The 27,718-nt window shown below is 50.7% G+C and overlaps 1 protein-coding gene across 1 annotated transcript; it reads right to left on the bottom strand.

The window, feature by feature from the left end:
- Positions 1 to 3,601: 3,601 nt before the first annotated feature.
- LOC129849845 (exosome complex exonuclease RRP44-like) lies at positions 3,602 to 26,356 on the bottom strand (the record flags this gene model as incomplete). Its single annotated transcript, XM_055916584.1, has 5 exons — positions 3,602 to 3,950; positions 4,252 to 4,374; positions 4,473 to 4,631; positions 23,149 to 23,317; positions 26,345 to 26,356. Coding segments are annotated over 5 exons (532 nt in total), but the record flags the coding sequence as incomplete, so codon positions are not given.
- Positions 26,357 to 27,718: the final 1,362 nt, after the last annotated feature.

Raw genomic sequence — 27,718 nt, 5'->3', positions numbered from 1 at the left:
AGCAGTCTGATGGAGGTAGAAGCTGTTCAGCAGTCTGATGGAGGTAGAAGCTGTTCAGCAGTCTGATGGAGGTAGAAGCTGTTCAGCAGTCTGATGGAGGTAGAAGCTGTTCAGCAGTCTGATGGAGGTAGAAGCTGTTCAGCAGTCTGATGGTCTGGAGGTAGAAGCTGTTCAGCAGTCTGATGGCCTGGAGGTAGAAGCTGTTCAGCAGTCTGATGGCCTGGAGGTAGAAGCTGTTCAGCAGTCTGATGGAGGTAGAAGCTGTTCAGCAGTCTGATGGAGGTAGAAGCTGTTCAGCAGTCTGATGGAGGTAGAAGCTGTTCAGCAGTCTGATGGAGGTAGAAGCTGTTCAGCAGTCTGATGGAGGTAGAAGCTGTTCAGCAGTCTGATGGTCCCAGACTTGGTACACCGGTACCTCTTGCTGTGTGGTAGCAGAGAGAATAACTTTGGTTGCTGGGGTCTTTGACAATGTTTAGTGCTTTCCTCTGACACCAGAATAGGATCGTATTTAATTTTTTTACACATTACTAAACCATGACTGACGTGATTCAGCTTATGAAGACGCACATGTGAATGGAGAATACTGTTTTGTTTTCCAGACTGTTTTTCCGCAACACCATTGAGTGAGCCGATTGGAAGAGAACACAAGGAAGCCCCTCCCACCTTTAACCTCCCAGCTGAAGCCTATGAAGATGTCTTGCCAATGTTGCAACGTTTTAAAGCAGCCATGTCAGGGGTGTATTCATTAATCGGATTCTGTTGCAAAACAATTGCAATGGAAACCGTTTACTCTAGAAATGGAACCTACCTGAATTTGTCCAATAGAAACAAATTGTTGCCAAACGCTTTGTTTAGAGTAAACCGTTTGTTGCAAAACATTTAGCAACAGAATCCGTGTACTGAATACACCCCGGCTGAGTGACCATGTTTAGATGCTGCCATTCGCACAAATGAATTCCTATTGGCGCTAGCTATCCCTCGTAATGGAGTTGAAATGAATTCCTATTGGCGCTAGCTATCCCTCGTAATGGAGTTGAAATGAATTCCTATTGGCGCTAGCTATCCCTCGTAATGGAGTTGAAATGAATTCCTATTGGCGCTAGCTATCCCTCGTAATGGAGTTGAAATGAATTCCTATTGGCGCTAGCTATCCCTCGTAATGGAGTTGAAATGAATTCCTATTGGCGCTAGCTATCCCTCGTAATGGAGTTGAAATGAATTCCTATTGGCGCTAGCTATCCCTCGTAATGGAGTTGAAATGAATTCCTATTGGCGCTAGCTATCCCTCGTAATGGAGTTGAAATGAATTCCTATTGGCGCTAGCTATCCCTCGTAATGGAGTTGAAATGAATTCCTATTGGCGCTAGCTATCCCTCGTAATGGAGTTGAAATGAATTCCTATTGGCGCTAGCTATCCCTCGTAATGGAGTTGAAATGAATTCCTATTGGCGCTAGCTATCCCTCGTAATGGAGTTGAAATGAATTCCTATTGGCGCTAGCTATCCCTCGTAATGGAGTTGAAATGAATTCCTATTGGCGCTAGCTATCCCTCGTAATGGAGTTGAAATGAATTCCTATTGGCGCTAGCTATCCCTCGTAATGGAGTTGAAATGAATTCCTATTGGCGCTAGCTATCCCTCGTAATGGAGTTGAAATGAATTCCTATTGGCGCTAGCTATCCCTCGTAATGGAGTTGAAATGAATTCCTATTGGCGCTAGCTATCCCTCGTAATGGAGTTGAAATGAATTCCTATTGGCGCTAGCTATCCCTCGTAATGGAGTTGAAATGAATTCCTATTGGCGCTAGCTATCCCTCGTAATGGAGTTGAAATGAATTCCTATTGGCGCTAGCTATCCCTCGTAATGGAGTTGAAATGAATTCCTATTGGCGCTAGCTATCCCTCGTAATGGAGTTGAAATGAATTCCTATTGGCGCTAGCTATCCCTCGTAATGGAGTTGAAATGAATTCCTATTGGCGCTAGCTATCCCTCGTAATGGAGTTGAAATGAATTCCTATTGGCGCTAGCTATCCCTCGTAATGGAGTTGAAATGAATTCCTATTGGCGCTAGCTATCCCTCGTAATGGAGTTGAAATGAATTCCTATTGGCGCTAGCTATCCCTCGTAATGGAGTTGAAATGAATTCCTATTGGCGCTAGCTATCCCTCGTAATGGAGTTGAAATGAATTCCTATTGGCGCTAGCTATCCCTCGTAATGGAGTTGAAATGAATTCCTATTGGCGCTAGCTATCCCTCGTAATGGAGTTGAAATGAATTCCTATTGGCGCTAGCTATCCCTCGTAATGGAGTTGAAATGAATTCCTATTGGCGCTAGCTATCCCTCGTAATGGAGTTGAAATGAATTCCTATTGGCGCTAGCTATCCCTCGTAATGGAGTTGAAATGAATTCCTATTGGCGCTAGCTATCCCTCGTAATGGAGTTGAAATGAATTCCTATTGGCGCTAGCTATCCCTCGTAATGGAGTTGAAATGAATTCCTATTGGCGCTAGCTATCCCTCGTAATGGAGTTGAAATGAATTCCTATTGGCGCTAGCTATCCCTCGTAATGGAGTTGAAATGAATTCCTATTGGCGCTAGCTATCCCTCGTAATGGAGTTGAAATGAATTCCTATTGGCGCTAGCTATCCCTCGTAATGGAGTTGAAATGAATTCCTATTGGCGCTAGCTATCCCTCGTAATGGAGTTGAAATGAATTCCTATTGGCGCTAGCTATCCCTCGTAATGGAGTTGAAATGTGCTCACTAAGGTGTCCGGAATGGCACCCTATATAGTGCACTACTTTTGAGCCCTGTGGGCGTTGGTCAATGGTGCACTAAATAGGGAATACAGTGCTATTTTGGATAACTTAGTGCTGACATGAACAAGGGACTGATGAAACTTGATATGTATTTATACATTTTATATTCTTATCGATTGTGAATTTAGCATTATATGAATCATTTTTATTTTTGATCAGTTAAACAATTACGGGAATGTGAATTGTGATTAAGGATTTTTATTGTACATTTTGTTATAAATATTTGTATAACTGCAGAGCTACCCTTTTAAACAAAGCCACCATCTGAACAGCTGATTGTTTTAAGAAGGAAGTGTTATTGAATGGGTGTAAAGTTCTGACTAGAACACTGAGCCACATTAAATGTTGTACAACTGGGTTACCCTTTAGTTTCCTGGTTACCCTTTAGTTTCCTGGTTACCCTTTAGTTTCCTGGTTACCCTTTAGTTTCCTGGTTACCCTTTAGTTTCCTGGTTACCCTTTAGTTGCCTGGCTACCCTTTAGTTGCCTGGTTACCCTTTAGTTTCCTGGTTACCCTTTAGTTTCCTGGTTACCCTTTAGTTTCCTGGTTACCCTTTAGTTTCCTGGTTACCCTTTAGTTTCCTGGTTACCCTTTAGTTTCCTGGTTACCCTTTAGTTTCCTGGTTACCCTTTAGTTTCCTGGTTACTCTTTAGTTTCTCTGGCTACTCTTTAGTTTCTCTGGCTACATGTTGCCTGGGCGTGGCTACATTTCAATTAAATGCATCTACTCCAATCACGAAACAGAGAGACAAGCCAAAGAGATGAGAAAAGGAACATTGGCTAAAACCAAGAGATTTATTGGGAGTTGTACAAGGAAACATTCCTTCTAGAATAGACCGTCTTGCCACAGTATATTACCCCATTCTACAGGTTACTGGCATTTCATTAACATTTACCTGGAAGGTTGACGTTCTATAGGTCAAGGAAAAAAGGTTCTGTTTCAAATCAGAACCATATTAACCACAGGATGTTCTCTGCTTGTCATGTAGAAAAAAAGCTAAACATTTAAAATAACTCAAAACTGAGCTAAGAGAGAGATCTCAGTGTGAGGATGGTGTTATTCAACGGTCCAGTTTAGTTCTCTTGGCCTCTGGTTCTGGTTCAGATGGCGCCACACTCACTCCAGAGATCTACAAAACAACAATATCAGTTACATATCTAACCCTGAAATGACTGATCTACAACACAACATCAGTTACATGACTAACCCTGAAATGACTGATCTACAACACAATATCAGTTACATGTCCAACCCTGAAATGACTGATCTACAACACAATATCAGTTACATGTCCAACCCTGACATGACAGAAGGCTATTTTACCTCAGACACAAACTGTTACCTGAACACCGTTTTAGTAAATAACTACATGGAAATGACCACCGTAGGATCTGATGTGACATTACAGAGAGAGTTTGAAACAAACGTACCACAGGTTCGACCAGGGACATTCTGATCTTCTGGTGCTGGACGTTGGACGCGTCCAGACTGATGGTCACTTTGACCTTGTCAAACATGTTGAAGGAGTGGCCCTCCACCGTCAGACTAGGAGCCTGCTCTCACACACACACACACACACACACACAGAGTTACAGTCGAGCCATACACAAAAAAAATAGCTTGAATTTTCTCTGACACACAGCGAGGGTACCTCTTCGTTGAAGACCAGTTTGGGGCTGGGTTTGTCTTTGTTCTCAAAGAACACCGTTCCCTCCAGACCAAACTTAGGGATGAGGACGATGATGGCGTTCTTCCTCACAAACAGGATGAAGCCCTCCTCGTTCAGGATGCCTCTGCTCTTGAAGAACAGCTGAAGGAAACGATACATAAATCAGGAAATCTGCCATCTCGGCCATTGGCTTATTTAATCATCAAACAGATGGAAACAGGGAGAGAATAACCAGAAATGTCCAGTAAGAAATGCTATTTTTCAATTTCCGTTGCAAAGCATTTTGCTACAGTGCACTAATGAATATGACCCAGGTGTCCTTTTTTAAAATGGGTCCCTCGTCTTGAATGGGACTTCCTGGTTAAATAGTTTGTGTGAGTGAGACCAGTACCTGTGTGTGGAAGGCTCTAACAGGTCAGTGTGTTGGGTGAGTCCAGTACCTGTGTGTGGAAGTCTACAGAGGCTCTAACAGGTCAGTGTGTTTGGTGAGACCAGTACCTGTGTGTGGAAGGCTCTAACAGGTCAGTGTGTTGGGTGAGACCAGTACCTGTGTGTGGAAGGCTCTAACAGGTCAGTGTGTTGGGTGAGACCAGTACCTGTGTGTGGAAGGCTACAGAGGCTCTAACAGGTCAGTGTGTTGGGTGAGTCCAGTACCTGTGTGTGGAAGGCTCTAACAGGTCAGTGTGTTGGGTGAGTCCAGTACCTGTGTGTGGAAGGCTCTAACAGGTCAGTGTGTTGGGTGAGACCAGTACCTGTGTGTGGAAGTCTATAGAGGCTCTAACAGATCAGTGTGTTGGGTGAGTCCAGTACCTGTGTGTGGAAGGCTCTAACAGACCAGTGTGTTGGGTGAGACCAGTACCTGTGTGTGGAAGTCTACAGAGGCTCTAACTGGTCAGTGTGTTGGGTGAGACCAGTACCTGTGTGTGGAAGGCTACAGAGGCTCTAACAGGTCAGTGTGTTGGGTGAGTCCAGTACCTGTGTGTGGAAGGCTCTAACAGGTCAGTGTGTTGGGTGAGTCCAGTACCTGTGTGTGGAAGGCTCTAACAGGTCAGTGTGTTGGGTGAGACCAGTACCTGTGTGTGGAAGTCTACAGAGGCTCTAACAGGTCAGTGTGTTGGGTGAGTCCAGTACCTGTGTGTGGAAGGCTCTAACAGGTCAGTGTGTTGGGTGAGTCCAGTACCTGTGTGTGGAAGGCTCTAACAGGTCAGTGTGTTGGGTGAGACCAGTACCTGTGTGTGGAAGGCTCTAACAGGTCAGTGTGTTGGGTGAGTCCAGTACCTGTGTGTGGAAGGCTCTAACAGGTCAGTGTGTTGGGTGAGTCCAGTACCTGTGTGTGGAAGGCTCTAACAGGTCAGTGTGTTGGGTGAGACCAGTACCTGTGTGTGGAAGGCTACAGAGGCTCTAACAGGTCAGTGTGTTGGGTGAGTCCAGTACCTGTGTGTGGAAGGCTCTAACAGGTCAGTGTGTTGGGTGAGTCCAGTACCTGTGTGTGGAAGGCTCTAACAGGTCAGTGTGTTGGGTGAGTCCAGTACCTGTGTGTGGAAGGCTCTAACAGGTCAGTGTGTTGGGTGAGTCCAGTACCTGTGTGTGGAAGGCTCTAACAGATCAGTGTGTTGGGAGAGACCAGTACCTGTGTGTGGAAGGCTGTAACAGATCAGTGTGTTGGGTGAGACCAGTACCTGTGTGTGGAAGTCTATAGAGGCTCTAACAGATCAGTGTGTTGGGTGAGTCCAGTACCTGTGTGTGGAACGCTCTAACAGATCAGTGTGTTGGGTGAGACCAGTACCTGTGTGTGGAAGGCTCTAACAGGTCAGTGTGTTGGGTGAGACCAGTACCTGTGTGTGGAAGGCTCTAACAGGTCAGTGTGTTGGGTGAGTCCAGTACCTGTGTGTGGAAGGCTACAGAGGCTCTAACAGGTCAGTGTGTTGGGTGAGACCAGTACCTGTGTGTGGAAGGCTCTAACAGGTCAGTGTGTTGGGTGAGTCCAGTACCTGTGTGTGGAAGGCTCTAACAGGTCAGTGTGTTGGGTGAGTCCAGTACCTGTGTGTGGAAGGCTCTAACAGGTCAGTGTGTTGGGTGAGTCCAGTACCTGTGTGTGGAACGCTCTAACAGATCAGTGTGTTGGGTGAGACCAGTACCTGTGTGTGGAAGGCTCTAACAGGTCAGTGTGTTGGGTGAGACCAGTACCTGTGTGTGGAAGGCTCTAACAGGTCAGTGTGTTGGGTGAGTCCAGTACCTGTGTGTGGAAGGCTACAGAGGCTCTAACAGGTCAGTGTGTTGGGTGAGTCCAGTACCTGTGTGTGGAAGGCTCTAACAGGTCAGTGTGTTGGGTGAGTCCAGTACCTGTGTGTGGAAGGCTCTAACAGGTCAGTGTGTTGGGTGAGTCCAGTACCTGTGTGTGGAAGGCTCTAACAGATCAGTGTGTTGGGAGAGACCAGTACCTGTGTGTGGAAGGCTGTAACAGATCAGTGTGTTGGGTGAGACCAGTACCTGTGTGTGGAAGGCTCCAACAGGGCAGTGTGTTGGGTGAGTCCAGTACCTGTGTGTGGAAGGCTCTAACAGATCAGTGTGTTGGGTGAGTCCAGTACCTGTGTGTGGAAGTCTACAGAGGCTCTAACAGGTCAGTGTGTTGGGTGAGTCCAGTACCTGTGTGTGGAAGGCTCTAACAGGTCAGTGTGTTGGGTGAGACCAGTACCTGTGTGTGGAAGTCTACAGAGGCTCTAACAGGTCAGTGTGTTGGGTGAGTCCAGTACCTGTGTGTGGAAGGCTCTAACAGGTCAGTGTGTTGGGTGAGTCCAGTACCTGTGTGTGGAAGGCTCTAACAGGTCAGTGTGTTGGGTGAGTCCAGTACCTGTGTGTGGAAGGCTCTAACAGGTCAGTGTGTTGGGTGAGTCCAGTACCTGTGTGTGGAAGGCTCTAACAGGTCAGTGTGTTGGGTGAGTCCAGTACCTGTGTGTGGAAGGCTCTAACAGATCAGTGTGTTGGGTGAGTCCAGTACCTGTGTGTGGAAGTCTACAGAGGCTCTAACAGGTCAGTGTGTTGGGTGAGACCAGTACCTGTGTGTGGAAGGCTCTAACAGATCAGTGTGTTGGGTGAGTCCAGTACCTGTGTGTGGAAGTCTACAGAGGCTCTAACAGGTCAGTGTGTTGGGTGAGTCCAGTACCTGTGTGTGGAAGGCTCTAACAGGTCAGTGTGTTGGGTGAGTCCAGTACCTGTGTGTGGAAGGCTCTAACAGGTCAGTGTGTTGGGTGAGACCAGTACCTGTGTGTGGAAGGCTCTAACAGATCAGTGTGTTGGGTGAGTCCAGTACCTGTGTGTGGAAGTCTACAGAGGCTCTAACAGGTCAGTGTGTTGGGTGAGTCCAGTACCTGTGTGTGGAAGGCTCTAACAGGTCAGTGTGTTGGGTGAGTCCAGTACCTGTGTGTGGAAGGCTCTAACAGGTCAGTGTGTTGGGTGAGTCCAGTACCTGTGTGTGGAAGGCTCTAACAGGTCAGTGTGTTGGGTGAGACCAGTACCTGTGTGTGGAAGGCTACAGAGGCTCTAACAGGTCAGTGTGTTGGGTGAGTCCAGTACCTGTGTGTGGAAGGCTCTAACAGGTCAGTGTGTTGGGTGAGTCCAGTACCTGTGTGTGGAAGGCTCTAACAGGTCAGTGTGTTGGGTGAGTCCAGTACCTGTGTGTGGAAGGCTCTAACAGATCAGTGTGTTGGGAGAGACCAGTACCTGTGTGTGGAAGGCTCCAACAGGGCAGTGTGTTGGGTGAGTCCAGTACCTGTGTGTGGAAGGCTCTAACAGATCAGTGTGTTGGGTGAGTCCAGTACCTGTGTGTGGAAGTCTACAGAGGCTCTAACAGGTCAGTGTGTTGGGTGAGTCCAGTACCTGTGTGTGGAAGGCTCTAACAGGTCAGTGTGTTGGGTGAGACCAGTACCTGTGTGTGGAAGTCTACAGAGGCTCTAACAGGTCAGTGTGTTGGGTGAGTCCAGTACCTGTGTGTGGAAGGCTCTAACAGGTCAGTGTGTTGGGTGAGTCCAGTACCTGTGTGTGGAAGGCTCTAACAGGTCAGTGTGTTGGGTGAGTCCAGTACCTGTGTGTGGAAGGCTCTAACAGGTCAGTGTGTTGGGTGAGTCCAGTACCTGTGTGTGGAAGGCTCTAACTGGTCAGTGTGTTGGGTGAGTCCAGTACCTGTGTGTGGAAGGCTACAGAGGCTCTAACAGGTCAGTGTGTTGGGTGAGTCCAGTACCTGTGTGTGGAAGGCTCTAACAGGTCAGTGTGTTGGGTGAGTCCAGTACCTGTGTGTGGAAGGCTCTAACAGATCAGTGTGTTGGGTGAGTCCAGTACCTGTGTGTGGAAGTCTACAGAGGCTCTAACAGGTCAGTGTGTTGGGTGAGACCAGTACCTGTGTGTGGAAGGCTCTAACAGATCAGTGTGTTGGGTGAGTCCAGTACCTGTGTGTGGAAGTCTACAGAGGCTCTAACAGGTCAGTGTGTTGGGTGAGTCCAGTACCTGTGTGTGGAAGGCTCTAACAGGTCAGTGTGTTGGGTGAGTCCAGTACCTGTGTGTGGAAGGCTCTAACAGGTCAGTGTGTTGGGTGAGTCCAGTACCTGTGTGTGGAAGGCTCTAACAGGTCAGTGTGTTGGGTGAGTCCAGTACCTGTGTGTGGAAGGCTCTAACAGGTCAGTGTGTTGGGTGAGTCCAGTACCTGTGTGTGGAAGGCTACAGAGGCTCTAACAGGTCAGTGTGTTGGGTGAGACCAGTACCTGTGTGTGGAACGCTCTAACAGGTCAGTGTGTTGGGTGAGAACAGTACCTGTGTGTGGAAGGCTCTAACAGGTCAGTGTGTTGGGTGAGTCCAGTACCTGTGTGTGGAAGGCTGTAACAGGTCAGTGTGTTGGGTGAGACCAGTACCTGTGTGTGGAACGCTCTAACAGGTCAGTGTGTTGGGTGAGTCCAGTACCTGTGTGTGGAAGGCTGTAACAGGTCAGTGTGTTGGGTGAGACCAGTACCTGTGTGTGGAAGGCTCTAACAGGTCAGTGTGTTGGGTGAGACCAGTACCTGTGTGTGGAAGGCTACAGAGGCTCTAACAGGTCAGTGTGTTGGGTGAGTCCAGTACCTGTGTGTGGAAGGCTCTAACAGGTCAGTGTGTTGGGTGAGTCCAGTACCTGTGTGTGGAAGGCTCTAACAGGTCAGTGTGTTGGGTGAGTCCAGTACCTGTGTGTGGAAGGCTCTAACAGGTCAGTGTGTTGGGAGAGACCAGTACCTGTGTGTGGAAGGCTGTAACAGATCAGTGTGTTGGGTGAGACCAGTACCTGTGTGTGGAAGGCTCCAACAGGTCAGTGTGTTGGGTGAGTCCAGTACCTGTGTGTGGAAGTCTACAGAGGCTCTAACAGGTCAGTGTGTTGGGTGAGTCCAGTACCTGTGTGTGGAAGGCTCTAACAGGTCAGTGTGTTGTGTGAGTCCAGTACCTGTGTGTGGAAGGCTCTAACAGGTCAGTGTGTTGGGTGAGACCAGTACCTGTGTGTGGAAGGCTACAGAGGCTCTAACAGGTCAGTGTGTTGGGTGAGTCCAGTACCTGTGTGTGGAAGGCTCTAACAGGTCAGTGTGTTGGGTGAGTCCAGTACCTGTGTGTGGAAGGCTCTAACAGGTCAGTGTGTTGGGTGAGTCCAGTACCTGTGTGTGGAACGCTCTAACAGATCAGTGTGTTGGGTGAGACCAGTACCTGTGTGTGGAAGGCTGTAACAGGTCAGTGTGTTGGGTGAGACCAGTACCTGTGTGTGGAACGCTCTAACAGGTCAGTGTGTTGGGTGAGAACAGTACCTGTGTGTGGAAGGCTCTAACAGGTCAGTGTGTTGGGTTAGTCCAGTACCTGTGTGTGGAAGGCTCTAACAGGTCAGTGTGTTGGGTGAGTCCAGTACCTGTGTGTGGAAGGCTCTAACAGGTCAGTGTGTTGGGAGAGACCAGTACCTGTGTGTGGAAGGCTGTAACAGATCAGTGTGTTGGGTGAGACCAGTACCTGTGTGTGGAAGGCTCCAACAGGTCAGTGTGTTGGGTGAGTCCAGTACCTGTGTGTGGAAGGCTCTAACAGATCAGTGTGTTGGGTGAGTCCAGTACCTGTGTGTGGAAGTCTACAGAGGCTCTAACAGGTCAGTGTGTTGGGTGAGACCAGTACCTGTGTGTGGAAGGCTCTAACAGGTCAGTGTGTTGGGTGAGTCCAGTACCTGTGTGTGGAAGGCTCTAACAGGTCAGTGTGTTGGGTGAGTCCAGTTCCTGTGTGTGGAAGGCTACAGAGGCTCTAACAGGTCAGTGTGTTGGGTGAGTCCAGTACCTGTGTGTGGAACGCTCTAACAGATCAGTGTGTTGGGTGAGACCAGTACCTGTGTGTGGAAGGCTCTAACAGGTCAGTGTGTTGGGTGAGACCAGTACCTGTGTGTGGAAGGCTCTAACAGGTCAGTGTGTTGGGTGAGTCCAGTACCTGTGTGTGGAAGGCTCTAACAGGTCAGTGTGTTGGGTGAGTCCAGTACCTGTGTGTGGAAGGCTCTAACAGATCAGTGTGTTGGGAGAGACCAGTACCTGTGTGTGGAAGGCTCTAACAGATCAGTGTGTTGGGTGAGACCAGTACCTGTGTGTGGAAGGCTCCAACAGGTCAGTGTGTTGGGTGAGTCCAGTACCTGTGTGTGGAAGTCTACAGAGGCTCTAACAGGTCAGTGTGTTGGGTGAGACCAGTACCTGTGTGTGGAAGGCTCTAACAGGTCAGTGTGTTGGGTGAGTCCAGTACCTGTGTGTGGAAGGCTCTAACAGGTCAGTGTGTTGGGTGAGTCCAGTACCTGTGTGTGGAAGGCTCTAACAGGTCAGTGTGTTGGGTGAGTCCAGTACCTGTGTGTGGAACGCTCTAACAGATCAGTGTGTTGGGTGAGACCAGTACCTGTGTGTGGAAGGCTACAGAGGCTCTAACAGGTCAGTGTGTTGGGTGAGACCAGTACCTGTGTGTGGAAGGCTCTAACAGATCAGTGTGTTGGGTGAGACCAGTACCTGTGTGTGGAAGGCTCTAACAGGTCAGTGTGTTGGGTGAGTCCAGTACCTGTGTGTGGAAGTCTACAGAGGCTCTAACAGGTCAGTGTGTTGGGTGAGACCAGTACCTGTGTGTGGAAGGCTCTAACAGGTCAGTGTGTTGGGTGAGTCCAGTACCTGTGTGTGGAAGGCTCTAACAGGTCAGTGTGTTGGGTGAGTCCAGTACCTGTGTGTGGAAGGCTCTAACAGGTCAGTGTGTTGGGTGAGTCCAGTACCTGTGTGTGGAAGGCTCTAACAGATCAGTGTGTTGGGAGAGACCAGTACCTGTGTGTGGAAGGCTGTAACAGATCAGTGTGTTGGGTGAGACCAGTACCTGTGTGTGGAAGTCTATAGAGGCTCTAACAGATCAGTGTGTTGGGTGAGTCCAGTACCTGTGTGTGGAACGCTCTAACAGATCAGTGTGTTGGGTGAGACCAGTACCTGTGTGTGGAAGGCTCTAACAGGTCAGTGTGTTGGGTGAGACCAGTACCTGTGTGTGGAAGGCTCTAACAGGTCAGTGTGTTGGGTGAGTCCAGTACCTGTGTGTGGAAGGCTACAGAGGCTCTAACAGGTCAGTGTGTTGGGTGAGTCCAGTACCTGTGTGTGGAAGGCTCTAACAGGTCAGTGTGTTGGGTGAGTCCAGTACCTGTGTGTGGAAGGCTCTAACAGGTCAGTGTGTTGGGTGAGACCAGTACCTGTGTGTGGAAGTCTATAGAGGCTCTAACAGATCAGTGTGTTGGGTGAGTCCAGTACCTGTGTGTGGAAGGCTCTAACAGACCAGTGTGTTGGGTGAGACCAGTACCTGTGTGTGGAAGTCTACAGAGGCTCTAACTGGTCAGTGTGTTGGGTGAGACCAGTACCTGTGTGTGGAAGGCTCTAACAGGTCAGTGTGTTGGGTGAGACCAGTACCTGTGTGTGGAAGGCTCTAACAGGTCAGTGTGTTGGGTGAGACCAGTACCTGTGTGTGGAAGGCTACAGAGGCTCTAACAGGTCAGTGTGTTGGGTGAGTCCAGTACCTGTGTGTGGAAGGCTCTAACAGGTCAGTGTGTTGGGTGAGACCAGTACCTGTGTGTGGAAGGCTACAGAGGCTCTAACAGGTCAGTGTGTTGGGTGAGACCAGTTCCTGTGTGTGGAAGGCTCTAACAGGTCAGTGTGTTGGGTGAGTCCAGTACCTGTGTGTGGAAGGCTCTAACAGGTCAGTGTGTTGGGTGAGTCCAGTACCTGTGTGTGGAAGGCTCTAACAGGTCAGTGTGTTGGGTGAGTCCAGTACCTGTGTGTGGAAGGCTCCAACAGGTCAGTGTGTTGGTTGAGTCCAGTACCTGTGTGTGGAAGGCTCTAACAGGTCAGTGTGTTGGGTGAGTCCAGTACCTGTGTGTGGAAGGCTCTAACAGGTCAGTGTGTTGGGTGAGTCCAGTACCTGTGTGTGGAAGGCTCTAACAGGTCAGTGTGTTGGGTGAGTCCAGTACCTGTGTGTGGAAGGCTCTAACAGATCAGTGTGTTGGGTGAGTCCAGTACCTGTGTGTGGAAGTCTACAGAGGCTCTAACAGGTCAGTGTGTTGGGTGAGACCAGTACCTGTGTGTGGAAGGCTCTAACAGATCAGTGTGTTGGGTGAGTCCAGTACCTGTGTGTGGAAGTCTACAGAGGCTCTAACAGGTCAGTGTGTTGGGTGAGTCCAGTACCTGTGTGTGGAAGGCTCTAACAGGTCAGTGTGTTGGGTGAGTCCAGTACCTGTGTGTGGAACGCTCTAACAGATCAGTGTGTTGGGTGAGACCAGTACCTGTGTGTGGAAGGCTGTAACAGGTCAGTGTGTTGGGTGAGACCAGTACCTGTGTGTGGAAGGCTACAGAGGCTCTAACAGGTCAGTGTGTTGGGTGAGACCAGTACCTGTGTGTGGAACGCTCTAACAGGTCAGTGTGTTGGGTGAGTCCAGTACCTGTGTGTGGAAGGCTCTAACAGGTCAGTGTGTTGGGTGAGTCCAGTACCTGTGTGTGGAAGGCTCTAACAGGTCAGTGTGTTGGGTGAGTCCAGTACCTGTGTGTGGAAGGCTCTAACAGGTCAGTGTGTTGGGAGAGACCAGTACCTGTGTGTGGAAGGCTGTAACAGATCAGTGTGTTGGGTGAGACCAGTACCTGTGTGTGGAAGGCTCCAACAGGTCAGTGTGTTGGGTGAGTCCAGTACCTGTGTGTGGAAGGCTCTAACAGATCAGTGTGTTGGGTGAGTCCAGTACCTGTGTGTGGAAGTCTACAGAGGCTCTAACAGGTCAGTGTGTTGGGTGAGACCAGTACCTGTGTGTGGAAGGCTCTAACAGGTCAGTGTGTTGGGTGAGTCCAGTACCTGTGTGTGGAAGGCTCTAACAGGTCAGTGTGTTGGGTGAGTCCAGTACCTGTGTGTGGAAGTCTATAGAGGCTCTAACAGATCAGTGTGTTGGGTGAGTCCAGTACCTGTGTGTGGAAGTCTATAGAGGCTCTAACAGATCAGTGTGTTGGGTGAGACCAGTACCTGTGTGTGGAAGTCTACAGAGGCTCTAACAGGTCAGTGTGTTGGGTGAGACCAGTTCCTGTGTGTGGAAGGCTACAGAGGCTCTAACAGGTCAGTGTGTTGGGTGAGTCCAGTACCTGTGTGTGGAACGCTCTAACAGATCAGTGTGTTGGGTGAGACCAGTACCTGTGTGTGGAAGGCTCTAACAGGTCAGTGTGTTGGGTGAGACCAGTACCTGTGTGTGGAAGGCTCTAACAGGTCAGTGTGTTGGGTGAGTCCAGTACCTGTGTGTGGAAGGCTCTAACAGGTCAGTGTGTTGGGTGAGACCAGTACCTGTGTGTGGAAGGCTACAGAGGCTCTAACAGGTCAGTGTGTTGGGTGAGACCAGTTCCTGTGTGTGGAAGGCTCTAACAGGTCAGTGTGTTGGGTGAGTCCAGTACCTGTGTGTGGAAGGCTCTAACAGGTCAGTGTGTTGGGTGAGTCCAGTACCTGTGTGTGGAAGGCTCTAACAGGTCAGTGTGTTGGGTGAGTCCAGTACCTGTGTGTGGAAGGCTCCAACAGGTCAGTGTGTTGGTTGAGTCCAGTACCTGTGTGTGGAAGGCTCTAACAGGTCAGTGTGTTGGGTGAGTCCAGTACCTGTGTGTGGAAGGCTCTAACAGGTCAGTGTGTTGGGTGAGTCCAGTACCTGTGTGTGGAAGGCTCTAACAGGTCAGTGTGTTGGGTGAGTCCAGTACCTGTGTGTGGAAGGCTCTAACAGATCAGTGTGTTGGGTGAGTCCAGTACCTGTGTGTGGAAGTCTACAGAGGCTCTAACAGGTCAGTGTGTTGGGTGAGACCAGTACCTGTGTGTGGAAGGCTCTAACAGATCAGTGTGTTGGGTGAGTCCAGTACCTGTGTGTGGAAGTCTACAGAGGCTCTAACAGGTCAGTGTGTTGGGTGAGTCCAGTACCTGTGTGTGGAAGGCTCTAACAGGTCAGTGTGTTGGGTGAGTCCAGTACCTGTGTGTGGAACGCTCTAACAGATCAGTGTGTTGGGTGAGACCAGTACCTGTGTGTGGAAGGCTGTAACAGGTCAGTGTGTTGGGTGAGACCAGTACCTGTGTGTGGAACGCTCTAACAGGTCAGTGTGTTGGGTGAGAACAGTACCTGTGTGTGGAAGGCTCTAACAGGTCAGTGTGTTGGGTGAGTCCAGTACCTGTGTGTGGAAGGCTACAGAGGCTCTAACAGGTCAGTGTGTTGGGTGAGACCAGTACCTGTGTGTGGAACGCTCTAACAGGTCAGTGTGTTGGGTGAGTCCAGTACCTGTGTGTGGAAGGCTCTAACAGGTCAGTGTGTTGGGTGAGTCCAGTACCTGTGTGTGGAAGGCTCTAACAGGTCAGTGTGTTGGGTGAGTCCAGTACCTGTGTGTGGAAGGCTCTAACAGGTCAGTGTGTTGGGAGAGACCAGTACCTGTGTGTGGAAGGCTGTAACAGATCAGTGTGTTGGGTGAGACCAGTACCTGTGTGTGGAAGGCTCCAACAGGTCAGTGTGTTGGGTGAGTCCAGTACCTGTGTGTGGAAGGCTCTAACAGATCAGTGTGTTGGGTGAGTCCAGTACCTGTGTGTGGAAGTCTACAGAGGCTCTAACAGGTCAGTGTGTTGGGTGAGACCAGTACCTGTGTGTGGAAGGCTCTAACAGGTCAGTGTGTTGGGTGAGTCCAGTACCTGTGTGTGGAAGGCTCTAACAGGTCAGTGTGTTGGGTGAGTCCAGTACCTGTGTGTGGAAGTCTATAGAGGCTCTAACAGATCAGTGTGTTGGGTGAGTCCAGTACCTGTGTGTGGAAGTCTATAGAGGCTCTAACAGATCAGTGTGTTGGGTGAGACCAGTACCTGTGTGTGGAAGTCTACAGAGGCTCTAACAGGTCAGTGTGTTGGGTGAGACCAGTTCCTGTGTGTGGAAGGCTACAGAGGCTCTAACAGGTCAGTGTGTTGGGTGAGTCCAGTACCTGTGTGTGGAACGCTCTAACAGATCAGTGTGTTGGGTGAGACCAGTACCTGTGTGTGGAAGGCTCTAACAGGTCAGTGTGTTGGGTGAGACCAGTACCTGTGTGTGGAAGGCTCTAACAGGTCAGTGTGTTGGGTGAGTCCAGTACCTGTGTGTGGAAGGCTCTAACAGGTCAGTGTGTTGGGTGAGTCCAGTACCTGTGTGTGGAAGGCTCTAACAGATCAGTGTGTTGGGAGAGACCAGTACCTGTGTGTGGAAGGCTCTAACAGATCAGTGTGTTGGGTGAGACCAGTACCTGTGTGTGGAAGGCTCCAACAGGTCAGTGTGTTGGGTGAGTCCAGTACCTGTGTGTGGAAGTCTACAGAGGCTCTAACAGGTCAGTGTGTTGGGTGAGACCAGTACCTGTGTGTGGAAGGCTCTAACAGGTCAGTGTGTTGGGTGAGTCCAGTACCTGTGTGTGGAAGGCTCTAACAGGTCAGTGTGTTGGGTGAGTCCAGTACCTGTGTGTGGAAGGCTCTAACAGGTCAGTGTGTTGGGTGAGTCCAGTACCTGTGTGTGGAACGCTCTAACAGATCAGTGTGTTGGGTGAGACCAGTACCTGTGTGTGGAAGGCTACAGAGGCTCTAACAGGTCAGTGTGTTGGGTGAGACCAGTACCTGTGTGTGGAAGGCTCTAACAGGTCAGTGTGTTGGGTGAGTCCAGTACCTGTGTGTGGAAGGCTCTAACAGGTCAGTGTGTTGGGTGAGTCCAGTACCTGTGTGTGGAAGGCTCTAACAGGTCAGTGTGTTGGGTGAGTCCAGTACCTGTGTGTGGAAGGCTCTAACAGATCAGTGTGTTGGGAGAGACCAGTACCTGTGTGTGGAAGGCTGTAACAGATCAGTGTGTTGGGTGAGACCAGTACCTGTGTGTGGAAGTCTATAGAGGCTCTAACAGATCAGTGTGTTGGGTGAGTCCAGTACCTGTGTGTGGAAGGCTCTAACAGATCAGTGTGTTGGGAGAGACCAGTACCTGTGTGTGGAAGGCTGTAACAGATCAGTGTGTTGGGTGAGACCAGTACCTGTGTGTGGAAGTCTATAGAGGCTCTAACAGATCAGTGTGTTGGGTGAGACCAGTACCTGTGTGTGGAAGGCTACAGAGGCTCTAACAGGTCAGTGTGTTGGGTGAGTCCAGTACCTGTGTGTGGAAGGCTCTAACAGGTCAGTGTGTTGGGTGAGACCAGTACCTGTGTGTGGAAGTCTACAGAGGCTCTAACAGGTCAGTGTGTTGGGTGAGTCCAGTACCTGTGTGTGGAAGGCTCTAACAGGTCAGTGTGTTGGGTGAGACCAGTACCTGTGTGTGGAAGTCTACAGAGGCTCTAACAGGTCAGTGTGTTGGGTGAGTCCAGTACCTGTGTGTGGAAGGCTCTAACAGGTCAGTGTGTTGGGTGAGTCCAGTACCTGTGTGTGGAAGGCTCTAACAGGTCAGTGTGTTGGGTGAGTCCAGTACCTGTGTGTGGAAGGCTCTAACAGATCAGTGTGTTGGGAGAGACCAGTACCTGTGTGTGGAAGGCTGTAACAGATCAGTGTGTTGGGTGAGACCAGTACCTGTGTGTGGAAGGCTCCAACAGGGCAGTGTGTTGGGTGAGTCCAGTACCTGTGTGTGGAAGGCTCTAACAGATCAGTGTGTTGGGTGAGTCCAGTACCTGTGTGTGGAAGTCTACAGAGGCTCTAACAGGTCAGTGTGTTGGGTGAGACCAGTACCTGTGTGTGGAAGTCTACAGAGGCTCTAACAGGTCAGTGTGTTGGGTGAGTCCAGTACCTGTGTGTGGAAGGCTCTAACAGGTCAGTGTGTTGGGTGAGACCAGTACCTGTGTGTGGAAGTCTACAGAGGCTCTAACAGGTCAGTGTGTTGGGTGAGTCCAGTACCTGTGTGTGGAAGGCTCTAACAGGTCAGTGTGTTGGGTGAGACCAGTACCTGTGTGTGGAAGGCTACAGAGGCTCTAACAGGTCAGTGTGTTGGGTGAGTCCAGTACCTGTGTGTGGAAGGCTCTAACAGGTCAGTGTGTTGGGTGAGTCCAGTACCTGTGTGTGGAAGGCTCTAACAGGTCAGTGTGTTGGGTGAGACCAGTACCTGTGTGTGGAAGTCTATAGAGGCTCTAACAGATCAGTGTGTTGGGTGAGTCCAGTACCTGTGTGTGGAAGGCTCTAACAGACCAGTGTGTTGGGTGAGACCAGTACCTGTGTGTGGAAGTCTACAGAGGCTCTAACTGGTCAGTGTGTTGGGTGAGACCAGTACCTGTGTGTGGAAGGCTACAGAGGCTCTAACAGGTCAGTGTGTTGGGTGAGTCCAGTACCTGTGTGTGGAAGGCTCTAACAGGTCAGTGTGTTGGGTGAGACCAGTACCTGTGTGTGGAAGTCTACAGAGGCTCTAACAGGTCAGTGTGTTGGGTGAGTCCAGTACCTGTGTGTGGAAGGCTCTAACAGGTCAGTGTGTTGGGTGAGTCCAGTACCTGTGTGTGGAAGGCTCTAACAGGTCAGTGTGTTGGGTGAGACCAGTACCTGTGTGTGGAAGTCTACAGAGGCTCTAACAGGTCAGTGTGTTGGGTGAGTCCAGTACCTGTGTGTGGAAGGCTCTAACAGGTCAGTGTGTTGGGTGAGTCCAGTACCTGTGTGTGGAAGGCTCTAACAGGTCAGTGTGTTGGGTGAGTCCAGTACCTGTGTGTGGAACGCTCTAACAGATCAGTGTGTTGGGTGAGACCAGTACCTGTGTGTGGAAGGCTCTAACAGGTCAGTGTGTTGGGTGAGACCAGTACCTGTGTGTGGAAGGCTCTAACAGGTCAGTGTGTTGGGTGAGTCCAGTACCTGTGTGTGGAAGGCTACAGAGGCTCTAACAGGTCAGTGTGTTGGGTGAGTCCAGTACCTGTGTGTGGAAGGCTCTAACAGGTCAGTGTGTTGGGTGAGTCCAGTACCTGTGTGTGGAAGGCTCTAACAGATCAGTGTGTTGGGAGAGACCAGTACCTGTGTGTGGAAGGCTGTAACAGATCAGTGTGTTGGGTGAGACCAGTACCTGTGTGTGGAAGGCTCCAACAGGGCAGTGTGTTGGGTGAGTCCAGTACCTGTGTGTGGAAGGCTCTAACAGATCAGTGTGTTGGGTGAGTCCAGTACCTGTGTGTGGAAGTCTACAGAGGCTCTAACAGGTCAGTGTGTTGGGTGAGACCAGTACCTGTGTGTGGAAGTCTACAGAGGCTCTAACAGGTCAGTGTGTTGGGTGAGTCCAGTACCTGTGTGTGGAAGGCTCTAACAGGTCAGTGTGTTGGGTGAGACCAGTACCTGTGTGTGGAAGTCTACAGAGGCTCTAACAGGTCAGTGTGTTGGGTGAGTCCAGTACCTGTGTGTGGAAGGCTCTAACAGATCAGTGTGTTGGGAGAGACCAGTACCTGTGTGTGGAAGGCTGTAACAGATCAGTGTGTTGGGTGAGACCAGTACCTGTGTGTGGAAGGCTCCAACAGGGCAGTGTGTTGGGTGAGTCCAGTACCTGTGTGTGGAAGGCTCTAACAGATCAGTGTGTTGGGTGAGTCCAGTACCTGTGTGTGGAAGTCTACAGAGGCTCTAACAGGTCAGTGTGTTGGGTGAGACCAGTACCTGTGTGTGGAAGTCTACAGAGGCTCTAACAGGTCAGTGTGTTGGGTGAGTCCAGTACCTGTGTGTGGAAGGCTCTAACAGGTCAGTGTGTTGGGTGAGACCAGTACCTGTGTGTGGAAGTCTACAGAGGCTCTAACAGGTCAGTGTGTTGGGTGAGTCCAGTACCTGTGTGTGGAAGGCTCTAACAGATCAGTGTGTTGGGTGAGTCCAGTACCTGTGTGTGGAAGTCTACAGAGGCTCTAACAGGTCAGTGTGTTGGGTGAGACCAGTACCTGTGTGTGGAAGGCTCTAACAGATCAGTGTGTTGGGTGAGTCCAGTACCTGTGTGTGGAAGTCTACAGAGGCTCTAACAGGTCAGTGTGTTGGGTGAGTCCAGTACCTGTGTGTGGAAGGCTCTAACAGGTCAGTGTGTTGGGTGAGTCCAGTACCTGTGTGTGGAAGGCTCTAACAGGTCAGTGTGTTGGGTGAGTCCAGTTCCTGTGTGTGGAAGGCTCTAACAGATCAGTGTGTTGGGTGAGACCAGTACCTGTGTGTGGAAGGCTACAGAGGCTCTAACAGGTCAGTGTGTTGGGTGAGTCCAGTACCTGTGTGTGGAAGGCTCTAACAGGTCAGTGTGTTGGGTGAGTCCAGTACCTGTGTGTGGAAGGCTCTAACAGGTCAGTGTGTTGGGTGAGACCAGTACCTGTGTGTGGAAGGCTACAGAGGCTCTAACAGGTCAGTGTGTTGGGTGAGTCCAGTACCTGTGTGTGGAAGGCTCTAACAGACCAGTGTGTTGGGTGAGACCAGTACCTGTGTGTGGAAGGCTCTAACAGGTCAGTGTGTTGGGTGAGACCAGTACCTGTGTGTGGAAGTCTACAGAGGCTCTAACAGGTCAGTGTGTTGGGTGAGTCCAGTACCTGTGTGTGGAAGGCTCTAACAGGTCAGTGTGTTGGGTGAGTCCAGTACCTGTGTGTGGAAGGCTCTAACAGGTCAGTGTGTTGGGTGAGTCCAGTACCTGTGTGTGGAAGGCTCTAACAGGTCAGTGTGTTGGGTGAGTCCAGTACCTGTGTGTGGAAGGCTCTAACAGGTCAGTGTGTTGGGTGAGTCCAGTACCTGTGTGTGGAACGCTCTAACAGATCAGTGTGTTGGGTGAGACCAGTACCTGTGTGTGGAACGCTCTAACAGGTCAGTGTGTTGGGTGAGAACAGTACCTGTGTGTGGAAGGCTCTAACAGGTCAGTGTGTTGGGTGAGTCCAGTACCTGTGTGTGGAAGGCTCTAACAGGTCAGTGTGTTGGGAGAGACCAGTACCTGTGTGTGGAAGGCTGTAACAGATCAGTGTGTTGGGTGAGACCAGTACCTGTGTGTGGAAGGCTCCAACAGGTCAGTGTGTTGGGTGAGTCCAGTACCTGTGTGTGGAAGGCTCTAACAGATCAGTGTGTTGGGTGAGTCCAGTACCTGTGTGTGGAAGGCTCTAACAGATCAGTGTGTTGGGTGAGACCAGTACCTGTGTGTGGAAGGCTGTAACAGATCAGTGTGTTGGGTGAGACCAGTACCTGTGTGTGGAAGGCTCCAACAGGTCAGTGTGTTGGGTGAGTCCAGTACCTGTGTGTGGAAGGCTCTAACAGGTCAGTGTGTTGGGTGAGACCAGTACCTGTGTGTGGAAGGCTGTAACAGATCAGTGTGTTGGGTGAGACCAGTACCTGTGTGTGGAAGGCTCCAACAGGTCAGTGTGTTGGGTGAGTCCAGTACCTGTGTGTGGAAGGCTCTAACAGGTCAGTGTGTTGGGTGAGACCAGTACCTGTGTGTGGAAGGCTCTAACAGATCAGTGTGTTGGGTGAGTCCAGTACCTGTGTGTGGAAGTCTACAGAGGCTCTAACAGGTCAGTGTGTTGGGTGAGTCCAGTACCTGTGTGTGGAAGGCTCTAACAGGTCAGTGTGTTGGGTGAGTCCAGTACCTGTGTGTGGAAGGCTCTAACAGGTCAGTGTGTTGGGTGAGACCAGTACCTGTGTGTGGAAGGCTACAGAGGCTCTAACAGGTCAGTGTGTTGGGTGAGTCCAGTACCTGTGTGTGGAAGGCTCTAACAGGTCAGTGTGTTGGGTGAGACCAGTACCTGTGTGTGGAAGGCTCTAACAGATCAGTGTGTTGGGTGAGACCAGTACCTGTGTGTGGAACGCTCTAACAGGTCAGTGTGTTGGGTGAGAACAGTACCTGTGTGTGGAAGGCTCTAACAGGTCAGTGTGTTGGGTGAGTCCAGTACCTGTGTGTGGAAGGCTCTAACAGGTCAGTGTGTTGGGAGAGACCAGTACCTGTGTGTGGAAGGCTGTAACAGATCAGTGTGTTGGGTGAGACCAGTACCTGTGTGTGGAAGGCTCCAACAGGTCAGTGTGTTGGGTGAGTCCAGTACCTGTGTGTGGAAGGCTCTAACAGATCAGTGTGTTGGGTGAGTCCAGTACCTGTGTGTGGAAGGCTCTAACAGATCAGTGTGTTGGGTGAGACCAGTACCTGTGTGTGGAAGGCTGTAACAGATCAGTGTGTTGGGTGAGACCAGTACCTGTGTGTGGAAGGCTCCAACAGGTCAGTGTGTTGGGTGAGTCCAGTACCTGTGTGTGGAAGGCTCTAACAGATCAGTGTGTTGGGTGAGACCAGTACCTGTGTGTGGAAGGCTCTAACAGGTCAGTGTGTTGGGTGAGTCCAGTACCTGTGTGTGGAAGGCTCTAACAGATCAGTGTGTTGGGTGAGTCCAGTTCCTGTGTGTGGAAGGCTACAGAGGCTCTAACAGGTCAGTGTGTTGGGTGAGTCCAGTACCTGTGTGTGGAAGGCTCTAACAGGTCAGTGTGTTGGGTGAGACCAGTACCTGTGTGTGGAAGGCTCTAACAGGTCAGTGTGTTGGGTGAGTCCAGTACCTGTGTGTGGAAGGCTCTAACAGGTCAGTGTGTTGGGTGAGTCCAGTACCTGTGTGTGGAAGGCTCTAACAGATCAGTGTGTTGGAAGAGACCAGTACCTGTGTGTGGAAGGCTCTAACAGATCAGTGTGTTGGGTGAGACCAGTACCTGTGTGTGGAAGGCTCCAACAGGTCAGTGTGTTGGGTGAGTCCAGTACCTGTGTGTGGAAGTCTACAGAGGCTCTAACAGGTCAGTGTGTTGGGTGAGACCAGTACCTGTGTGTGGAAGGCTCTAACAGGTCAGTGTGTTGGGTGAGTCCAGTACCTGTGTGTGGAAGGCTCTAACAGGTCAGTGTGTTGGGTGAGTCCAGTACCTGTGTGTGGAAGGCTCTAACAGGTCAGTGTGTTGGGTGAGTCCAGTACCTGTGTGTGGAACGCTCTAACAGATCAGTGTGTTGGGTGAGACCAGTACCTGTGTGTGGAAGGCTACAGAGGCTCTAACAGGTCAGTGTGTTGGGTGAGACCAGTACCTGTGTGTGGAAGGCTCTAACAGGTCAGTGTGTTGGGTGAGACCAGTACCTGTGTGTGGAAGGCTCTAACAGATCAGTGTGTTGGGTGAGACCAGTACCTGTGTGTGGAAGGCTCTAACAGATCAGTGTGTTGGGTGAGTCCAGTACCTGTGTGTGGAAGGCTACAGAGGCTCGCTGTGCGTACTGGGCCATCTTGTGTCTGTAGTTGAGGTTGTTGCAGAGGGCAGACTGCTTGTGTTTGTCCATCAGGTCTGGGTAGGTGCTGTCTGCTTCAATGGCTACAGCCAGCAGCCGATGCACGATGATGTCAGAGTATCTGTAGAGGTTAAAATCACATCAGAACCAGAGTGTGGACCAGTCAGATGTAGAGAGAGAGAGAGAGTGGACCAGTCAGAGGTAGAGAGAGAGTGTAGACCAGTCAGAGGTAGAGAGAGAGAGTGTGGACCAGTCAGAGGTAGAGAGAGAGAGTGTAGACCAGTCAGAGGTAGAGAGAGAGAGTGGACAAGTCATAGTTAGAGAGAGAGAGTGTGGACCAGTCATAGTTAGAGAGTGTAGACCAGTCAGAGGTAGAGAGAGAGAGTGGACCAGTCAGAGGTAGAGAGAGAGAGTGGACCAGTCAGAGGTAGAGAGAGAGAGTGTGGACCAGTCAGAGGTAGAGAGAGAGAGTGGACCAGTCAGAGGTAGAGAGAGAGAGAGTGGACCAGTCAGAGGTAGAGAGAGAGAGAGTGGACCAGTCAGAGGTAGAGAGAGAGAGAGAGGACCAGTCAGAGGTAGAGAGAGAGAGAGTGGACCAGTCAGAGGTAGAGAGAGAGTGTAGAACAGTCAGAGGTAGAGAGAGAGAGAGTAGACCAGTCAGAGGTAGAGAGAGAGAGAGTAGACCAGTCAGAGGTAGAGAGAGAGAGTAGACCAGTCAGAGGTAGAGAGAGAGAGAGTGGACCAGTCAGATGTAGAGAGAGAGAGAGTGGACCAGTCAGATGTAGAGAGAGAGAGAGTGGACCAGTCAGAGGTAGAGAGAGAGAGAGTGGACCAGTCAGAGGTAGAGAGAGAGTGTAGAACAGTCAGAGGTAGAGAGAGAGAGTGTGGACCAGTCAGAGGTAGAGAGAGAGTGTAGAACAGTCAGAGGTAGAGAGAGAGAGAGTGGACCAGTCAGAGGTAGAGAGAGAGAGAGTGGACCAGTCAGAGGTAGAGAGAGAGAGTGGACCAGTCATAGTTAGAGAGAGAGTGTAGACCAGTCAGAGGTAGAGAGAGAGAGAGAGTGGACCAGTCAGAGGTAGAGGGAGAGTGTGGACCAGTCAGAGGTAGAGAGAGAGAGTGGACCAGTCAGAGGTAGAGAGAGAGAGTGGACCAGTCATAGTTAGAGAGAGAGAGAGTGGACCAGTCAGAGGTAGAGAGAGAGAGTGTAGACCAGTCAGAGGTAGAGAGAGAGAGTGTGGACCAGTCAGAGGTAGAGAGAGAGAGTGGACCAGTCAGAGGTAGAGAGAGAGAGTGTGGACCAGTCAGAGGTAGAGAGAGAGAGTGTGGACCAGTCAGAGGTAGAGAGAGAGAGAGTAGACCAGTCAGAGGTAGAGAGAGAGAGAGTAGACCAGTCAGAGGTAGAGAGAGAGAGAGTAGACCAGTCAGAGGTAGAGAGAGAGTGTGGACCAGTCAGAGGTAGAGAGAGAGTGTGGACCAGTCAGAGGTAGAGAGAGAGAGAGTGGACCAGTCAGAGGTAGAGAGAGAGAGTGGACCAGTCAGAGGTAGAGAGAGAGAGAGTGGACCAGTCAGAGGTAGAGAGAGAGAGAGTGTGGACCAGTCAGAGGTAGAGAGAGAGAGTGGACCAGTCAGAGGTAGAGAGAGAGAGAGTGGACCAGTCAGAGGTAGAGAGAGAGAGAGTGGACCAGTCAGAGGTAGAGAGAGAGAGTGTGGACCAGTCAGAGGTAGAGAGAGAGAGTGTGGACCAGTCAGATGTAGAGAGAGAGAGAGTGGACCAGTCAGAGGTAGAGAGAGAGAGAGTGGACCAGTCAGAGGTAGAGAGAGAGAGTGTAGACCAGTCAGAGGTAGAGAGAGAGAGTGTGGACCAGTCAGAGGTAAAGAGAGAGAGAGAGTGGACCAGTCAGAGGTAGAGGGAGAGTGTGGACCAGTCAGAGGTAGAGAGAGAGTGTGGACCAGTCAGATGTAGAGAGAGTGTGGACCAGTCAGAGGTAGAGAGAGAGAGTGTGGACCAGTCAGAGGTAGAGAGAGAGAGAGTGGACCAGTCAGAGGTAGAGAGAGAGAGAGTGTGGACCAGTCAGAGGTAAAGAGAGAGAGAGAGTGGACCAGTCAGAGGTAGAGGGAGAGTGTGGACCAGTCAGAGGTAGAGAGAGAGAGTGGACCAGTCAGAGGTAGAGAGAGAGAGTGGACCAGTCATAGTTAGAGAGAGAGAGAGTGGACCAGTCATAGTTAGAGAGAGAGAGAGTGGACCAGTCATAGTTAGAGAGAGAGAGAGTGTAGACCAGTCAGAGGTAGAGAGAGAGAGTGTGGACCAGTCAGAGGTAGAGAGAGAGAGAGTGGACCAGTCAGAGGTAGAGAGAGAGAGAGTGGACCAGTCAGAGGTAGAGAGAGAGAGTGGACCAGTCAGAGGTAGAGAGAGAGAGAGTAGACCAGTCAGAGGTAGAGAGAGAGAGTGGACCAGTCAGAGGTAGAGAGAGAGAGTGGACCAGTCAGAGGTAGAGAGAGAGTGTGGACCAGTCAGAGGTAAAGAGAGAGAGAGAGTGGACCAGTCAGAGGTAGAGGGAGAGAGTGGACCAGTCAGAGGTAGAGGGAGAGAGTGGACCAGTCAGAGGTAGAGAGAGAGAGAGTGTGGACCGTCTGATAGGTGAAGTGTGTGTTCTCACCGTCTGATAGGTGAGGTGTGTGTTCTCACCGTCTGATAGGTGAAGTGTGTGTTCTCACCGTCTGATAGGTGAGGTGTGTGTTCTCACCGTCTGATAGGTGAGGTGTGTGTTCTCACCGTCTGATAGGTGAGGTGTGTGTTCTCACCGTCTGATAGGTGAGGTGTGTGTTTTCACCGTCTGATAGGTGAGGTGTGTGTTTTCACCGTCTGATAGGTGAGGTGTGTGTTCTCACCGTCTGATAGGTGAGGTGTGTGTTCTCACCGTCTGATAGGTGAGATGTGTGTTCTCACCGTCTGATAGGTGAGGTGTGTGTTCTCACCGTCTGATAAGTGAGGTGTGTGTTCTCACCGTCTGATAAGTGAGGTGTGTTCTCACCGTCTGATAGGTGAGGTGTGTGTTCTCACCGTCTGATAGGTGAGGTGTGTGTTCTCACCGTCTGATAGGTGAGGTGTGTGTTCTCACCGTCTGATAGGTGAGGTGTGTGTTCTCACCGTCTGATAGGCGAGGTGTGTGTTCTCACCGTCTGATAGGCGAAGTGTGTGTTCTCACCGTCTGATAGGCGAGGTGTGTGTTCTCACCGTCTGATAGGCGAGGTGTGTGTTCTCACCGTCTGATAGGCGAGGTGTGTGTTCTCACCGTCTGATAGGCGAGGTGTGTGTTCTCACCGTCTGATAGGTGAGGTGTGTGTTTTCACCGTCTGATAGGTGAGGTGTGTGTTCTCACCGTCTGATAGGTGAGGTGTGTGTTCTCACCGTCTGATAGGTGAGGTGTGTGTTCTCACCGTCTGATAGGTGAGGTGTGTGTTCTCACCGTCTGATAAGTGAGGTGTGTGTTCTCACCGTCTGATAAGTGAGGTGTGTGTTCTCACCGTCTGATAGGTGAGGTGTGTGTTCTCACCGTCTGATAGGTGAGGTGTGTGTTCTCACCGTCTGATAGGTGAGGTGTGTGTTCTCACCGTCTGATAGGTGAGGTGTGTGTTCTCACCGTCTGATAGGTGAGGTGTGTGTTCTCACCGTCTGATAGGTGAAGTGTGTGTTCTCACCGTCCGATAGGTGGGGTGTGTGTTCTCACCGTCCGATAGGTGAGGTGTGTGTTCTCACCGTCCGATAGGCGAGGTGTGTGTTCTCACCGTCCGATAGGCGAGGTGTGTGTTCTCACCGTCCGATAGGCGAGGTGTGTGTTCTCACCGTCCGATAGGCGAGGTGTGTGTTCTCACCGTCTGATAGGCGAGGTGTGTGTTCTCACCGTCTGATAGGCGAGGTGTGTGTTCTCACCGTCTGATAGGCGAGGTGTGTGTTCTCACCGTCTGATAGGCGAGGTGTGTGTTCTCACCGTCCGATAGGTGAGGTGTGTGTTCTCACCGTCCGATAGGTGGGGTGTGTGTTTTCACCGTCCGATAGGTGAGGTGTGTGTTCTCACCGTCCGATAGGTGAGGTGTGTGTTCTCACCGTCTGATAGGTGAGGTGTGTGTTCTCACCGTCTGATAGGTGAGGTGTGTGTTCTCACCGTCTGATAGGTGAGGTGTGTGTTCTCACCGTCTGATAGGTGAGGTGTGTGTTCTCACCGTCTGATAGGTGAAGTGTGTGTTCTCACCGTCTGATAGGCGAGGTGTGTGTTCTCACCGTCTGATAGGCGAGGTGTGTGTTCTCACCGTCTGATAGGCGAGGTGTGTGTTCTCACCGTCTGATAGGCGAGGTGTGTGTTCTCACCGTCTGATAGGCGAGGTGTGTGTTCTCACCGTCTGATAGGCGAGGTGTGTGTTCTCACCGTCTGATAGGCGAGGTGTGTGTTCTCACCGTCTGATAGGTGAGGTGTGTGTTCTCACCGTCTGATAGGTGAGGTGTGTGTTCTCACCGTCTGATAGG

This window comes from Salvelinus fontinalis, unplaced genomic scaffold, assembly GCF_029448725.1.
Source record: "Salvelinus fontinalis isolate EN_2023a unplaced genomic scaffold, ASM2944872v1 scaffold_1729, whole genome shotgun sequence".
In the NCBI taxonomy this organism is placed as follows: domain Eukaryota; kingdom Metazoa; phylum Chordata; class Actinopteri; order Salmoniformes; family Salmonidae; genus Salvelinus; species Salvelinus fontinalis.
Note: the sequence above shows the minus strand (reverse complement) of the source record. Positions and strands in the feature narration are given on the sequence as shown.